Source organism: Asterias amurensis, chromosome 4 (assembly GCF_032118995.1).
Source record: "Asterias amurensis chromosome 4, ASM3211899v1".
In the NCBI taxonomy this organism is placed as follows: Eukaryota; Metazoa; Echinodermata; class Asteroidea; order Forcipulatida; family Asteriidae; genus Asterias; species Asterias amurensis.
Window position 1 is genome coordinate 24,735,372 of NC_092651.1, and position 18,327 is coordinate 24,753,698.

At 37.8% G+C, this 18,327-nt stretch overlaps 1 protein-coding gene across 1 annotated transcript in view; it reads right to left on the reverse strand.

The window, feature by feature from the left end:
* LOC139936277 (gamma-aminobutyric acid receptor subunit alpha-2-like) overlaps positions 1 to 18,327 on the reverse strand; it is a 79,981-nt gene that overhangs the window by 42,216 nt on the left and 19,438 nt on the right. The window contains exon 2 of the mRNA XM_071931069.1: positions 9,356 to 9,495. Coding sequence (XP_071787170.1) covers positions 9,356 to 9,495 — 140 coding nt within the window. The remainder of the gene's footprint in view (positions 1 to 9,355; positions 9,496 to 18,327) is intronic.

Below are 18,327 nucleotides of genomic sequence, written 5' to 3' on the forward strand. Positions count from 1 at the left end.
AACTTACACGGTCTAATGATGATGATAGTAGAAAACATCCCATGAAATATTATTGTCTTTAATGTCATTTCGTTGAGAAAATAATGATCTTATTTCGTGTTTGGAGTATAACGCTCAGTGAGCGTTTTATTAATTTTTCTTTTTGCATCGATGTAATGCAAAATTTGTAAGCGGTTTTTCACTATTTTCTCTTGACCCAGATGTCCCATTGATCTCAAACTTCTACAGGTTTGTCAGTTTTATATATCTGGTGGATTACATAAAGTGCTTACACTGTCAGCAACTGTTTTGTCCGCAACCCCAATTCTGTAATTTTCCTTTAAGATCAATCTTTTCTCTTTTGTGAAATTGGTCCCTGGTCATACAGCAAGTACATGGTTATGTTGGTCTAGATGTAAATTTCCACACAAAATTAAAGAGATCCACTTTAAGTGCCGTGTTACGAGAGGCACCTTTCGGACGCATTTTGGAGGCAAGCAACTGCATTGCATTAATACAGGACAACTTTGGTAGCACAATAATAATTGTTCAAACAATGGCTTACGATCCCCCCAAAAGAGTGTGATTATTCAAATGTGAATGGCTTTTCTTCTGAGATTGCCTGGAACAGGTGCCTGTTAATTGCCTCATGTGACATGCCCTTTACTTTAGGGAACCTTTAAAGACACTGGATACTATTGGTAACTGTCAAAGACCAGTCTCCTCACTTAATGTATCTCAACATATGCATAAAATAACAAACCTGTGAAAACTTGAGCTCAAACGGTTGCTGAAGTTGCGAGATAATAATGAAAGAAAAAATACCCTTGTCACACGCAGTTGTTTGCTTTCAGATACTTGATTTCGAGACCTCAAATTCTAAACTTGAGGTCTCGAAATCAAAATCGTGGAAATTTCTTTCTCTCTCGAAAACTACGTCACTTCAGCGGGAGCCTTTTACCCCACCCCAAAGATATTCATATGCAATAATGTCCGCCGGACGGTTTTGCATATGCAATCGTGCCCGCCCGGATGCTGCAAAATGCATATGATTGTGTCCGCCCGGACTCATTTGCGTATGCAGTTGTGTCCGCCCCCGTGCAAAACCGTCGTTGCAGTAAATTAAAATCCCTTGGTCGACGGAACACGTTCGTCATTTTTTTTAACAAGCTAAGTGCATGTCATAAATGACATGGGAAATGTTCGGTCTTTGGGTATTCGCTGCAATCATTAAATACGTGAATATTCATGCTGCATATACATGTAAGTATGTTCAGTGCATGCACGCTCGCTTACGCGCGCACATACATGCACAGTCATGTACAAGTCTGCCGGACGGTTTTCGCATAGCCCCGGACACGATTGCATATGCAAAAGTGTCCGTTGCGGACAGTACTGCGTAGCGGACACAATTGCATCTTACACCGGTAGTCATTGGGTAAATTGGATACGTCTGGTGTAACCATCCCAAGAACACAACCAAATAAACACAAGTACATCTCTCCACAGAGACTTACAAACAGTCAGCCAGACGATTGTCTCTTTATAACTCCCATATGATTGAAACAGAGACTGTGAAGGAAAATAGTTAGGTACCTTCTAATGAGTTTAGACACAGCGGTATACAACTAAAGGGAATAAAGGGTAAGGGCACATGGGAGTCTATACATCTCGATTATGACCAATAATATCAAAAGTCAAACACTAACATTAACATAGCATATACATCAGAAATTGTACGAAAGCAACATCTAAATGGAACAAACCATCAGGTACAAGGACCGCAAAATATAAGAACATGAATACGAAGACAGACTGAAACTCCTGTCATCTTAGAATCGGTGCAAACAAGAAAATAGAGTTGAGCAGGTCACAATATGCCGGAGGACAGATAATTATTGGAGCTCAGTAGTCACTCACTGGAACAAACGGAGTAAGGGGCACCACTGATAAAACGATGGTGAGACAAGCTGAAACAATACTGGCGAACAGTCAATTGGTATCAACAAGCAGAAAATAGGATGAGACATCATACCTGGGCCCAATTTCATAAAGCCCAGGTGAGCACATAAATTTGCTTAGCATGAAATTTCTTCCTTGATAAAAACAGGATTACCAACCAAGTTTCCATTTGTTGCATATTGCTTGATACTGGTATTCAGCTGTAGTTTGCTTATCCTGAAAACCATGGGGCAATGGGAGACTTTGGGACGCTAGGTGGCAGCAGACTTACCAGGTAAATTTCAATTGTTTACGTAATTCTGAGCATGCGCACATGACTGAGAACAACGGATTTTACCTGGTAAGTCTGCTGCCACCAAGCGTTCCAAAAGTCTCCCATTGGGTTGGTTGTCCTGTTTTTATCAAGGAAGAAACTTCATGCTAAACAAATTTTTGTACTAACAGGCTTTATGAAGTTGGGCACAGGGCCTTCATCTTAAAGTTGATCGACAATTTCCAAATCCTTGAATTCAAAGTCATCAATATATAATCATCAATTATAACACATACATTTATAGTGAGCTTTTTCAAAACATGATCAAAGCGTTTAACAAACAAAAATGATAAATTACAACAAGCTAGAACAAAACTTAAATCTATTATTTAGGAAAGAAATAAGTTTTTAAGTTTACTCTTAAATTTATCAACACTAGAATAATCACGGACACTAATTAGGAGACTGCTTCAAGAATAGTAAAAGACGTGACCCACGTAAGAACCACTTTAAGAGAATTCACCTGACAACTAAAGAACACACCCAAAGATGTTATTTTTTTCGGTTACCCATGGTGATGGTAAAAAGCAGGAGGCAAAGAGCAATGGAAGAGACAAGTCCTCATCCAACAGTGGATAGAATTCCCTTTTTAAATCGCTTAGAAATAACAAAATTCACCATTAAAAGACACAAGACACCTTTGGTAATTTGAGCTCAATTGGACGTCAAAGTAGCGAGATAATAATGAAAGAAAAAAACACCCTTGTCACCCCCCTGAAGTTGTGTGCTTGCAGATGCTTGATTTCGAGTTCAAAACCTGAGGTCTCGAAATTTAAATTTGTGGAAAATTTCTCGTTCAGAGGGAGCCGTTTCTCACAATGTTTTATACCATCAACCTCTCCCCATTACTTGTTACCAAGTAAGGTTTTATGCTAATAATTATTTTGAGTAATTACCAAAAGTGTGCACTGCCTTTAAAAGCATCCTGAGAGTCGCAATTTTGATGTACAGAAAAAAGCATTGTGGACCACTGTGCACCATGTTAATGACGTAGGTGTTTGAAATGAACACACAATGGAATGAATGTTTCGGATATGAGTGAATTGACTCAATCTGATGGCACATATTTTTTTATTTTATAAATAGCACCCCTGTGCTTTATTAAAGGCACTGGACACTATGGGTAATTACTCCAAATAATTGTTAGCATAAACACTTAAATCGTAACAATCAATGGAGCAGTTGAACGTATAAAACATTGTGAGAAACAGCTCCCGTTGAAATAACGTAGCTTTCAAGAAAGAAGTTATATTTTTTTACTAAAATATTTGAATTTGATTTCGAGACCTCAGATTAAGATTTTAGGGTACCGAAATCAATCATCTGAAAGCACACAGCTTCGTGTGACAAGGATTTTTTCACAGGTTTGTTATTTTGTTTACGCATATGTTGAGATATACCAAGTGAGAAGACTGGTCTTTGACAATTACCAAAGGTGTCCAGTGTCTTTTGGTCATCAATGATTGATGTACATTTTGAAATTGTCAGTCATCATTCCATCAGACAGCAAACTATCCAAACCTTACATGCATATTATTGATATAATACTTTGATCCCTTATTAATTGAGAACACCCCAAAGCTATGAACGACGTGCGTCAACAGATTTAGAAACTCAGTGCACTGTGACCAGCATACCCTGGGTTGCCAAACGCCTCAAGACGGTGGCCCCTGGATGCGGGTATGCATCCTTGACGATGGAAGGCGGGCTCGAGGGATGCTTGGGAAGGAGGGAGGGTACACGTCCTCATTTCTTTTCCTTCTCCCTTTTCTCTCCTTTCTCAAGTCCAGTCTGAAGGGGCTTGTTGCCTGGTCTTACGGTATTCCTCAGATTGCAAGAGTATGATATTTAGAATGAACCAACTATGGTGTTTAAACACACCAGACGGCCGTTTGCTACTTTAAAACAAGATTCACGACGACTATTTTATCATCTTGGAACTTCAAAGGAGGTAATACAGCAAGTCTCCAACCTCGCATCTTAACATAAAACACAGTCCGTTGTCGTCCTCTCCAAATCCACAAGATGGCTATTATATCCATAGCCTAGGGCTAAACAAAAATCAACTCAACTTAAATTTCGGGTTTGGATCACCATGCCAATTTTCACAACGACACAACGACCAGCGGGGAAGAGAACGAAAGAGAAGAAAGTAAAGAGCAGGAGAGTTGAGATGGGGTGGCCGTTATTGGTGTACGGTCAACCGTATAAGATGACCTGAACCCTCGGTATCGCTCTGACGTTCAAGTGGACCCAATGACGGACAAAAAAAACCTCATCTCGCGGGGGCTAATATCCCGAGCGCTCCCCGATGCAAAAACACAGGCCCGAGTATCGCCCGAGGCTCTCGTATCTACGTGGATCACATCCAAGCCTGACCCAACGACAAGGATTGGAGGAAAACACAAGCAAGTCCAAAAGAAATCGATTGCTGCTTCTCCCCCTTTAGCCTCATTACTGCTTGATGAAGGAGTGCTTAGAACACTAGCTTTGTCCCCCTCCACTTGTTTGGATAAATTGTGACATCGCCACACCAGTCTCAATTAATTTCATCTCAAATACGCATCAATATAATTAAGCCTATATGCTTGGGGTGCTTTGGGGACCCAATATAGACCCTTGCGGAACCCCCAGGGTAACTATCAACCAATCTAAACGGACATAATGCCACTCTGCTACGTAATTTTCTGTTACCTCTTAATTCATAGATTGGTAATTGTGAACCCGAAGCTTCAATATTAAGAATAGTGCCCCCCTACGGACCACTATGCAAATATCAACAGCCGTTTCTTATAAGAGTTTTAATGTATTGTAGAAACATATCTTCAAGGAACGCAAGGGACTTGACATAGGTGTTATAAATCCATCTGTAATGATGACACAACACTTTGCGGCGTCGTAGTACAGATTATTATCATACCTGATCAATATGTGTCACTTTAGCAGCCATGCATAATTACATATACTACAGTTCAATATGCATTCCAGCTGGATTTTCGTTCCAAAATGGATTTTATTGGCTAACTATTTTTTTTGGTGGCGTCTTTATTCGCCATTTTGATTTTCAATTGAACGCAATGTTCATTTTATTTGGGCCTATATCTCAATTATAACATACTGAGGTAGAGGAAATGATGAAAACGGTCTCCAATAAAAGCCGATTTTATTTGTTAGCCTTGTCCAGATTAGCCGTTTTGCGATAGACTTGACAAGGGGTGCACTGTTTGGTATATTTTTGAGATACGGTTGACACTATAGGAGTGACTGTTGGCTTGGGTATATACAGACAAATTTACCCGAACCTATGGTTTCTAACGTATACGAAGAAAATTAACGATATCTGAAATGTATATATATATATATATATACATATTTTTTATACCGCAAACCCCTCTTCAGATATATGTTTTCACAAACGCAAATTAATGTAACCTTCATAACAATCATGTACGCTACAATGTGCTGATCGTATTTCAATTTGCAGCCATTTTGTAATCGTCAACATTTTATAATTGAAAGCTTGATATGAAACTGATGTCCGTACCAAATTTAAAAACCTATTTTGTGTTGTTAATTATCTTAAAAAAAATCAATAAACTGTCTGGGTCAAATTACAGAGACGGATTTAATATAGGTCAGTCTTACATAGATTGATGTAGATGTACTTTGTCTTACCAATACCTATTGTTCATTTGGCAGTCTATACATAATGGCGATTCCAAGGACGACCTATATGCAGACAAATCAAATATAATGTACACCGCATAACAGGTCTCACATCCGTTTTGTAATGGGCATTTAATTACAACGTTTTCAAAGAGATTAACCCCACGACGTAACGGATCGGATTGCAATAAACGCCGCGTCCCGCTTTGTTTAGTCGCTATGTCCGTGTCATGACAGCTATAATGCACGGCGGACACCCCCCTGGTTTTGATTGTTTTTTTTCTGGGAAAGAACGCAGTGTCGGCTCTAGATGATTAAACCTGACAACTGCTTCACTTTACAGAGATTTGCGACACTTGGAGCGTGGATATTGGTGTGGGGAGCGAGTAAATGATACATGGGAGTAGATATGAGGACACGCGTGTGTGTTCAGGAGATTTGCGTCTGGAATATGGCATACAATTTATATGATGATTTAAATCTTTCAAAGCTTCAGTGCTTCGATGTTTTTAAATTGGAAACCCAAGATCCGTCTGTTTTAAAGGCACTGTACACGTTTGGCAATTGTCAAAGACCAGTGTTCTCACTTGGTGTATCCCATCATAAGCATAAGATAACAAGCCTGTGAAAATTCGGGCTCAATTGGTCATCGAAGTTGCGAGCCAATGATGGAAGAAAAAACACCCTTGTTGGACGAATTTGTCACGTGCTTTCAGATAAGAATAAAAGACTTCTAGCTAGAAGTCTTTTATTATTTTAGTGAGAAATTACCTCTTTCTCAAAAACTACGCTACTTCAGAGAGAGTTGTTTCCCACACTGTTTTATCCTATCAACAACTCTCCAATACTCGTAACCAAGTCAGTTTTTAAGTTAATATTTCTTTTGAGTAATTACCAAACGTGTACCTTCCCTTTAAAAGGGCAGTCATTTTGTTGTTATAACCTGCCCCTGTTTGGGATATATACTTCTTCCCTGAATGTCCCCCAAACCAGTAGAGTCCATTCAATCACGGTATAAATATATTTTTAATGGAAGGCTATATCATCAATAATTGCTACTTAAAGACACTGGACACTATTGGTTATTGTCAAAGACCAATCTTCTCACTTGGTGTATCTCAACATATGCATAAAATAACATACATGCGAAAATTTGAGCTCAATCGGTCGTCAAAGTTGCGAGATAATAATGAAAGAAAAAAAAACCACCCTTGTCGTACGAAGTTGTGTGCTTTCAGATGCTTGATTTCGAAACCTCAAATTCTAAATCTGAGGTCTCGCAATCAAATTCGATGAAAATTACTTTTCTCGAAAACTACGTTACTTCAGAGGGAGCCATTTCCCACAATGTTTAATACTATCAACCTCTCCCCATTACTCGTTACCAAGTAAGGTTTTATGCTTATAATTATTTTGAGTAATTGCAAAACTGTGCTCACTGACTTAAATCAAGGCCCATAATGGTCATGGTGTATAAGCCAGATGGGATATACTTAATATACAAAATAAAAATGTCTCTCGATCAATGTGCCTCAATCAGGACTTGAATAATGACGTCAACACCTACATAATCAGAAGGGTACATTGAGATCCTTTAACTATCCAAGTTGTCATATCTTTATTATACCCTGATTTGATCCTCTTTCCCCATTATTGTGAACCATAAATACCCTAATCAGAATTAAGCTATACCCCGAATGAGCACATTTCCCAAAACAGAAAATCACCTGTCCCCGAACTTGAACTCCCTCGCGTCACACGCTCTATTTTTATGTAAAACATAAAAGCTGTGTAGGCCAAAATGTAATTTTAAGTGGAAATAAATGAAAAAAAGAAAGAAAATGTGATGAAAAAATTGCCGTCTTGTGTTTTCAATATTAAAAGACCCAGCAGCTGTTAAATTTTTAATTATAATATACTTTGTTTTGACAATAACCTTAGTAAACATAATAATTTATCAAGTTTACTTCAGGTTTTCTTAATAATTCGTTCCTATAGTTACATGATGACATTACACAAACTATTTAAGATAAATCACTGTAATTGTAATTAACATTATGGACGATAATTACCTTTCCTATTTTAAGCTATTTTCCCCTCTTGCCAACCTTATTACCGTTAACTGAAACCCAGATACAATTTATGGGTTGCATATAATATGTTTGCAAAACCTTGAATACACATTACCAGAAAATGCAATTCATAGGCCTACTATTAATTGAATTTGGCTAAAACGAGTCCGCGCTACGACCGACGAGAGACTGCCGTTATTTTTGAGCGAACGATGCAACGACAAAGACTTAACCTCGGCAGGGACTTGCTCTTTCACATTAATATTATTAGCGTTTTATTTCGTTTGTTGGATTAAAATTAACTTCAAAATCGCCGATGGCACAGGGACATCCAGCCCCATTCTGAAAACCTTAGATACAACACCAATGAATTTAAATTATTAGCTCAAAACGAGAACCTTGGGTTGTGTCCGTCCATATTGTTCAACCACACATATCTTTAAACCATTCTTGATCCCCCTTGATTTTATAACTTTAAAGTAACGTTCCAGAATTAGTAAGAAGCAAAAATCGTGAAGATCACAGATTTACATAAAACTTACATGGTCTAATGATGATGATAGTAGAAAACACCCCTTTAAATATTGCTGTCTGAAATGTCATATTTGATAAGAAATAAATAATCTTACTTCGCGTTTTGAGATTATCGCTCAGTGAGCGTCTTATTCATTTTTATTTTGGCATCGATTCAATGCAAAATTTGTAATCGGTTGTTCACTATTCTCTCGTGACCCAGATGGCGATCAATCTCAAACTTCTACAGGTTTGTCAGTTTATGTATTGTGGATTACATAAAGTGCTTACACTGCCAGCAACTGTTTTGTTAGCAAAAACCAATTCTGTAATGTGCCTTTAACAAAACTTTGGATGTTATCCACCCACATTCCCATGTTTTGCATCCCATGGATACTTTTGCTGTTTCTAACGTCCCTGTTTCCCCCTTGACTGTGCACACAAAATTCCTTGTGGAGAACCCCGGTCTTTAGAAATTCCCCATGAAGTCCTTTTTTTTTTTTTTTTTTTTTTTTTTATCATGGTCTATACAAGGTACCAAATGTGAGAGAAAGTTTACTTGAACCAAATTCTGTCCAGAGTATTTCAAAATGGTTTATTCTTCCCTTGGTGCCTAGACTTGACTCAAGTCCCAACCCCGTACCACCGCTAGAAAACTGCTCTGCATTCCCCTAAACCTATTCCTCGGGACCACTAAAAGCTATATTGACTGCGGGTATGCTTAGGGACCTCTCGCACGAGAACGGGACTTGATTCAAGTCTACTTGCTGCCTCGCTTTTGATTATTGGTTTGAATGGCATAAAAAGTAAGATGGCTGCGATAGAATTTGACCTGTGACATTTCACCAACCTTTGATCCCAGGTCGCAGGTTCTTATCATAGTTGTTGGTCAGTTGGTCTAGAATTCGGGTGATATTCTTTCTGGCTTGCTCCTCGTGTTCTCTGTTGACGTTGTACTCAACTCCATCTCCGAGACACGTCCCCAACATACTGTAAAGAGAAGTTTGGGTTGTTTGAAAAGGGTAAGTACATAACACACGTGACGTCATTTGAGAAGGGCGCCCTCACTTAAAGGTCAAGCTCGTCCTGTACTCTGCCTTTACATTATATGTGCCTTTGTTCCATCGTTTTTCTTCCTAACATATGCATACAAAAACAAACCTGTGAAAATTTGGACTCGATTGGTCATCGAAGTTGTAAGAGAAACATTAACGAATTAAAGGAACACGTTGCCTTGGATTGGACGAGTTGGTCTATAAAAAGCGTTTGTAACCGTTTGTTATAAAATGCATATGGTTGGAAAGATGTTTTAAAAGTAGAATACAATGATCCACACAAGTTTGCCTCGAAATTGCGTGGTTTTCCTTTTACTGTGCGAACTAACACGGTCGGCCATTTATGGGAGTCAAAAGTTTGACTCCCATAAATGGTCGACCGTGTTAGTCGACGAGGTAAAAGGAAAACCGTGCAATTTCGAGGCATGTTTGTGTGGATCATTGTATTCTACTTTTACAACATCTTTCTACCCATATGCATTTTATAAAAAACAGCTACAAACGCTTTTCAAAGACCAACTCGACCGATCCAAGGCAACGTGTTCCTTTAACGAAAAAAACACCCTTGCTGCACAAACCTATGTGCTTTCACTGATGCCTAAATTAAATAGCTCCAGGCCAGAAATCGTTTAATATTTGAGTGAGAAATTTACATCTTTCTCAAAAACTACGTTACATAAGAGGAGCCGCTTCTCACAATTTGTTTCAACAGTTCTCCATCGCTCGTTGCAAAGTAAGTCTACATGCTTACAATTGTTTTGCGTAGTTGCCAAAATTGTCCAATGCTAAAAAAAACCTAAAAAAACCACACAAAAAAAACAAAACAATTTAACTTGCCTATGATATTCAACAATCAACAACCGCGAATTACCGGCATCGTCCAGCGATGAAATCCAACATTAAACTGCGGGAGACGGGTGTGTGTGTGTGTGGGGGGGGGGGGGGGGGGGGGGGCTAGGATGGCTTACATATGGTTTAATAATACTTATTCGTATAATTTAAACATAACATTCTCTTCCTTCCCCCCTCGTGCTCTTCGAGAGCTTTAAACGATTTCAAAAAGTGCCCCAGATGTTTTCATGGATTGTGTGACGTCAATCCTTCCCATCTAAAACAATACATTTTTTTTTTTAAAGTCAGGTGACCCCCCTACCCCCCCCCCCTCCACACACACACACACACACACACACACACAATGCACAAGAACATGTCTTGTTATCGTTAACCCGGCTGGGGATCCACAGATGTGCAAGTCCGACGAATCCTATTGACTTAGTATATGAGGCTTTCTGTGTTGGAGCATAAAGATTGACATGCTGAGGGATTTATTCCAGTGCTTGATTTGCGCTGATATTCTATTTAAGGTGGGTTTGGGGGGGGGGGGGGGGGGTTCTACCGGGAGAAATCTCGTTCGTAGAATAATCACATAGAAGTACGTTGACCTTAAGATTTGGTCAACATAACGGGATGATGTTGTTTGTTAAACCATAGAGAGGTCATCTCTTTATGGTTAAACCATTGCATTTATATAACCATGGAGGTAGAAATAGAACACAGTCATTATTTCCTGGGTATTGTATACTTTAGCTAAAACAGGTACTTTCTGCTTTCTCTCCTGTCTTGTTGTGTTATGTTGTTTTTGCTTATTAAATATATTATGTCTATAGGCTGTTTTAAACAAGTTTCAGCTTATTAGAAAGCGTCCTTTGATACTCACTTATTGAAGTTTGTTCCTTTGTTCAGTGTCATCATTGGTAATGTTTATTCTTTGCTGGTATTGTACTATAAATGTGTCATAATGATTCCGTCTTTCCTTATATGCGAAAATAAATGGTTCCTAAATTGAATTGAATTCGTTTTAATTGATTTCGAGAGCAGTTGGAGAGTCGTTACATGTTTGTGCTCTCCCTAGATCGTTTTTGTTTTGTTTGTTGACATCTATTATATTTGTTGACTTCGTTGATTGTTTATGTCTAGGACTGTTCCCCACAACCTTTAGCTTATATTAGAACAGGCTCCAGATCACTTATTATACTGTTTTTCAGTATCGTTCTCATTGGTCATGTTTACTCTTTGCTTATAATTGTACCACTATACATTTGTCCAAATGATTCTGTTTTTTTAACGTGAGTACGGAAATAAACGTTTCATTGACTTGAATTGAATTGACTTGATTTGAATTATAAAAAGGGACAATAGGTAAACTGTGTATTGATTTTATTATGGTAGGCATTATTTGTCAATTCCTGGCTTGTATTTGTACTATTTAAAATTGTCTCAAATGAATCTGTCTGTTCTTATTGCGAGTATGGAAATAAATGTTTCGTTGAATTGAATTTTGAATGGGACAGTAAATAAATCGTATATTGTTTTTAGTATGAGTGGTAACTATTGCGAGAATGCTGGGCTTTTCGTTTGAACAATGCCCGCCATAGACAATTAGAACAAGGGACATCTTCAGGCTTAGAAGAGACATTGATATTATATAAGTAATTGCTCAATGTAGATTTTAGCATCGGCACGTTCGAGAAGCTAGGCTGTTTATATTTTAAAGATTTAAGAGTATCTGAATTGGTCACCATCAAATAATATAGTTTCGTTGGGGATGTGTTATTGAAATTAGTGGAAGGATATGTATAAAACCAAATTGCAAATGATGTATTAATATACCTACAAAAGTAGATGTATTTTGGATATTTTTGTGCGTAGTACAAAAATATCATTAAAACAATTAGGCAAACAAAACAATTTCCATTATAGTATTAACAATACACACAAATAATATAAAGGAACTTGTTTTCACCACAAAGGAGTAGGGGGCGAGATATATATCAGTTATAATATATAAAGTTCATAATGCAGAATTAGCATATAAGGCGCCTGTCACACAAACATTTAAGTATCAAACATTAACAAAATGTAAAATGTATGACTGAAACTATGGAATCGAATGAACGTTTCTTAAAAATAAAAGATAATATCACATTTGCTAATAATCATGGATGGATATTTCCTAAGGAATGTCCTAACCAACCATTCCTGGTATAAAAATGTCTGCTTTTGGCCTTTACTCATTTTCGAAGCACAGAAAAGCCTGGTCCTTTATTGAAGGATGCGTGACGGATAATCCTTTCACATCCACACGCGACTCGTAATCGTGGAAGCTTCATGGCGTCAGCTAGCTTGACCTATGACCTATCACGCTGTCAATTCCCGCTTGACGGTATTATACAGATCAATAATCATCTCATATCTCCTCAAATTATTCATTTTTTAAAAGTTTTTTTGTATAATTAAGTTCAGCCCGTGATTTTGACCTCAAGTGAGACCAACTGCCTACGGTTCTTTTTTTTCAATCGAGAACAATTTTTTTTTTGCAAAAAAAAAGAATTGGCATGATCGAAAGACGTAATTATAGGATGTATTGACGTAATCACTATAGACGTAATCAATACACGTAATTAATAGACGTAATCAATAGACGAAAGGCGACATCGGTGTCCACTATAGTCATGGGGAATTTAAAAAACCCTTACAAACTGCAAAATTTGCAATGACGTCAAAAAAGGAGGGAAAATAGAGACAAGTCTCGACTGAAATGTTTATTAGTTATAAATGCCAATAACAGTGGTGATATCATCTTTCTAGAGGAATTTATCAGTCCGAAAAACTATCAAGGACTAAAGGACTAAAGACAAACCATGTCACGGTAAAAGCTTCTCTTTAAATAATTACATTTGACAAAACCTGATCCCCAAAAACAGTAAAAGCATAAGTTTTTTTTCGCAATTTTTATCGTGACTTCGGGGAGCGATTGAGCTAAATTTTTTACATTTTTTTTAACATGAATGTTGGGTCACATAAAGTGTTGATACAGCTCATTGGCAAACATCCATGTTGTATGTTTACTTTCAAACCGACGGGGTACTTAAATCATGAGCACTGTAAGTGTTAATTTAGTCAACTGACTTTTTGATAACAAGTTGCTTATCAAAAAAAGGATATAATAATGATATATTTATACCTATAAAGTAGGCCTACTTCAAGTGCTTGAACAATAAAATCAATCCTAGTTTAAATCTGTTGAGCTATGGGACCAAACGTATGCAGCACCTTGTATGTGCTGCGGCTCATTTAGCAGCCACTGCGAGCAACACAAGGGTAACTAACACATTCCACAACACACGGGATCAACCGCTCTACGACCCATCCGAAGGACGAAGCAAGTAAGGCTTAAGTGTCTTGTTTAAGGACACACAACCGGGACTTGAACCCACACTCTGCTGATCAGATACACAAGGGCTTAAGTCAGGTGCTCTAAACCGCTCGGTCACGATACGTGACAAAGTGCGGATAATAACGGGGGGGGGGGGGGGGTATTACATCAGATTAATGAATTGTGGTGAAATAATTTCATATTGAGATGGATCTTCAACAACGTCAGAGTTGAAGAGAACTCCAATGGGAGCATAATTTGGCTGAAACTCGTGCAGACATCGCGGAGCTAACTCGGGAAGTCTGTTCGGGCGGAAGTAATTGCAAGATGTTTTCCAGCTTTGGTATTTTGATGAGAGTCCATTTTGCAGAATCGTAGGCCACTACTGAGGAAGATCACAACCATGTCAGTGGCAAGGAGAGTTCAAGGAAAAGAGAAAGAAATACGAGACATTCAGACTAAGAATTCAAAAATCTTCGGACTAAGACAAGAGCCAAGAGGAACTTAAGAGTATTTCAAACAATTAGTTATAAAAAACAAAACAACCAACAACCCAAACCCCACTATCAAAATTCACCAAGATATTAAAGAACAAATCGCAACAAGTTATCGTGCGCCTTGGTTGGACCGCGGAACATTATAGAAGTCAACCACAGCTACAAAATAAAACCAGGAATACTTTTGGAAATAACTTTACCACCTTTTCACTTATTAGACATAATTAAAAGTAAAAACTTAAGGGGAAAGAAAAAGAAGAAAAAGTAGAGGACAAGCTAATATAAACCGAGATTTTAATGCAACAGAGCTTATAGGTGCCAGACTACCATCATATACACTTAGAAATCTGTCATCAGAAGATTGTCTGTCGACAATTAGACATCATAAAATTCACCCGATGTAAAATACAAACTAACAGTATTAGCTAAACACAATCAGTGCAACCAACTTTAAATTATTTAAGGAACACGTTGCCTTGATTCTGTCGAGTTGGTCTTTGAAAAGCGTTCTTTATAAAATGCATTTGGGTAGAAAGATGTTGTAAAAGTAGAGAATACAATGATCTACACAAATATGCCTCGAAATTGCGATTTATTTTTTTTACCTCGTCGACTAACACGGTCGGGCATTTATGGGAGTCAAATTGTTGACTCCCATAAATGGCCGACCGTGTTAGTTTGTGACGTAAAATGAAAACCGTGCATTTTGAGTGATACTTGTGTGGATCATTATATTCTACTTTTCAAACATCTTTCTAACCAATGCATTTCATAACAAACGGTTAAAGAACGCCTTTTATAGACCAACTCGTCCGATCCAAGGCAACGTGTTCCTTCAAGTTTTTTTTTTCTTTTTTCTTTTTTTCTTCTTTTGAGTGGAGCTCTAAGACTCCGTTTATTCATCACCAGTGAAAACAAAGTACAAACATCTCCAATGGAACATTTACACATTAGATCAAGTTTTTAGCTTCATGTTTATGTCACTATCACCTGCCCTTGATGGCAAAGTGTACCTTTGGTTTTTGGAATCGTTCGATTGTTTTGATTATATATATATTTGTAGATGTGTACAATTAAATTAGCATGTGATTTAATCAAATTTATTTCAAGTAAAAAGGTTGTTACGTTTTTGAGCTATCGCCAAACATCCGGAGCGATATCCGCAGGAAAATAATATCTATATAGGAATACACAATCTGAAGTAAATGGTTCTGACAGTAACCCTTCTTATAGGTTCAATTTTGTGGGCACGAAAACCTACATTTTTTTACATATAGCCATTAGTTCGAAGTGAAATATTTCTCAAAATGCTTTAAACTATCATAAGCTGCTGTAGGCTCCTAAACAAAAGTGTTTTTTTTTGCCATTAATTTTAAGGGTGATTTATAAACGTATAGATTCCCATGGCAGTAATTATTCAACAAATAAAAACATTGAGTGACTACCAAATGTATACATTCCCTATAGCTTATTTGAGATGGCGAACACCATAATACCGCACTGTTTGTTCGAGTGTTGTGCAGACAAAAAGACTTCCACCAAACAGAGTATTTATTAATACGCCATTGTCTCCAAACGGCTTATTGTCTTGGCTCCCTTGTAGAGGTTGTGTTCAGGTCACTTAATTGTTGTTGTCAAATTTTAATTACGGGTCATTTGCTTACTTGTGTATCCATATGTCTTATTATGGTGATGTCCACCTGACACTGAAAGCATTTTCCAAATGGTTATTGATAATATTCTTATGTTAAAGCATAAGTTATCAATGAGGGAATATTTTGCGTAGTTATTCACAATAATAACAATATAAATTATGCATTTTGCTTTAGATTTCTATCAGTCAGCAATATTAAAGATAATATTGCATTTGTGTGATATAACCTTTTTACAAATAGATAGAGCCCTCATTGTGAATGGGAAAGGTACGAGTCTCTAACCTCAAGTTAGATTGGTGTAAATTGTCGTTTTTTATATATTTGAAACCCTTCCAAAATCTGAGTACAATTCCTCCGAATGTTTCCACATTCTGCCCCTGTGTGACTCCTTAAGGTATCCCCGACCTTAATGTAGCCTAAAACTTTTACCTCAACGTAACTAGCTCTAACTGAGCCGTAGCACTTACTGGCTTCAATTGGCTTATAGGCAGCCTCAGCCACAACCACCGCCGAAGGCTGCGTTTACAGGTAAATACATAGAGTATCATACTCTGACAAAATGCAGACAGAATCTAGAGAGAGAAGATCTCAGCCAAAGAAGATGAACATGGAGAGTATAGGCTCAATTTACTTCCGCCTCGAGAGACTGGCCGGCGGGGCTCCAGCTCGCTCTAGCCAGGTAAATATCATTATAGGTTTCCATCGAGATGGTTGCTTACACCTCAAATTGAGAGGTCAACTTAATTTTGGTCGAAGGAAAGTCATGGTTTTTGAAAAGTCACCACTGCTGTTTTTTTTTTTACTATGAAGAAGCCTGTATCTAAATGACACCTGCATATGATAAACAGCGGTAAAGTCTTCACCAATGGGGTTTAAAGCGTAGTGGCAAGATACTGCTTGTAGAGGAATTATGCATACCGTTTCTGTCACTCTTTGTGTCTGACACTTTTTCAAACTGACCAGTTTCATAGAGGTGCTTAGGCAAAAGAAATTGACGAACAACTCGCTGCTTAGTAGAAATGAGCAGAATATCAACCACATGTAACAAGTGACATGGTAGTTTAGCTGTAACCTTATTCTGGTAAACATGAATGTGTTGTGCTTAGCATCTTTTTGTTTGTGTGTGTGCTGAAGCAGCTCTATAATATGGGGCCCTGTTGCAAACAAATTATCGCAGAAACCAACTTAATTACACTGAACTATAATTGTGTTATTTTTAATTTTTCAGTGGACAACCCCTAACAATTTTACGGCATCAAAGTACCATCAATGGAACCGGGGCCCAGAGGGCTGTGGGCTCTTGTAAGGGGTCAAAATGGCCCAGATCTTGAGTCATTTCGACACAAAATCTGGGTCAGAATGCTGCAACAAAAGAACGCTGACATCATCATATTCATGTTGAGAAGGACTACGGATCAGTATTCGCTGTATAATGTAACCACTTACTGGTATACCATCCAGTACATTTTGACCTGGCCTACGAAAACAGCAGAACAGGTGATATTCAGACGTAAACACAGGGCCCAATTTCATAGAGCTGCTTAAGCACAACATTTTGCTTAAGCAAAAAAATCCTTGCTTAGTAAAATCAGATTACCGGCCAAGACTCCACTCAATTGTTATGCGAAGTGAACAACAGCTAAATACCAGTCACAAGCAATGTATATGGCATGAAATTTTGGCCAGTAACATGTGTAAAATAGGTGAGCTATTTTCGTGCTTAAGCAAGATTTTTGCTTAAGCAACTCTATGAAATTGGCCCCAGGTCTGCAATGCAGATGAAAATCCAAGATGGCGGCTACCTAATGAAACTGTTTTTGTGTTCGTTGTTTTGTGGACCGAACTTCGACGTGGGCAGGAAGATTTTGGCTGTAATTTTGTTTCTAGACCACGTATCGAAATTAATCTTGTGTTCCCGATAATACTAACAACAAAATAATAAATTATTATAAGAAGAAGAAGAAGAAGAAGAAGAAGAAGAAGAAGGAAAAAGGACCGCCCTAAAAATAACAGTACCGCTAGTAAGGCTGATACCGTATAACAGTGAAGATGAACAAGGGGGTCACCATCCTTTTTCACAGAAATATTTACATTTTACCTTTAAGCTGGAAGATTTTATTTTGTATATTGCTAATTGTAAACTCACTGTTCTAAACCTAATTCGAAATGAGAATAATTTTCTATTCATCTCATATGTTTTTCCACAGAAGATTGAGAAAAAATGAAGAAAACACGATGAACAAAAAGAGAAAGCAACGGTACGTCAATCCGAAGGTTATTGGTTAAAAGACACTTGACAGTATTGGCAATCGTAAAAGACCAGTTTTCTTACTAGGTGTATCTCAACATATGCATAAAATAACAAACCTGTGAAAATTTGGACTCAATTGGTCATCGAA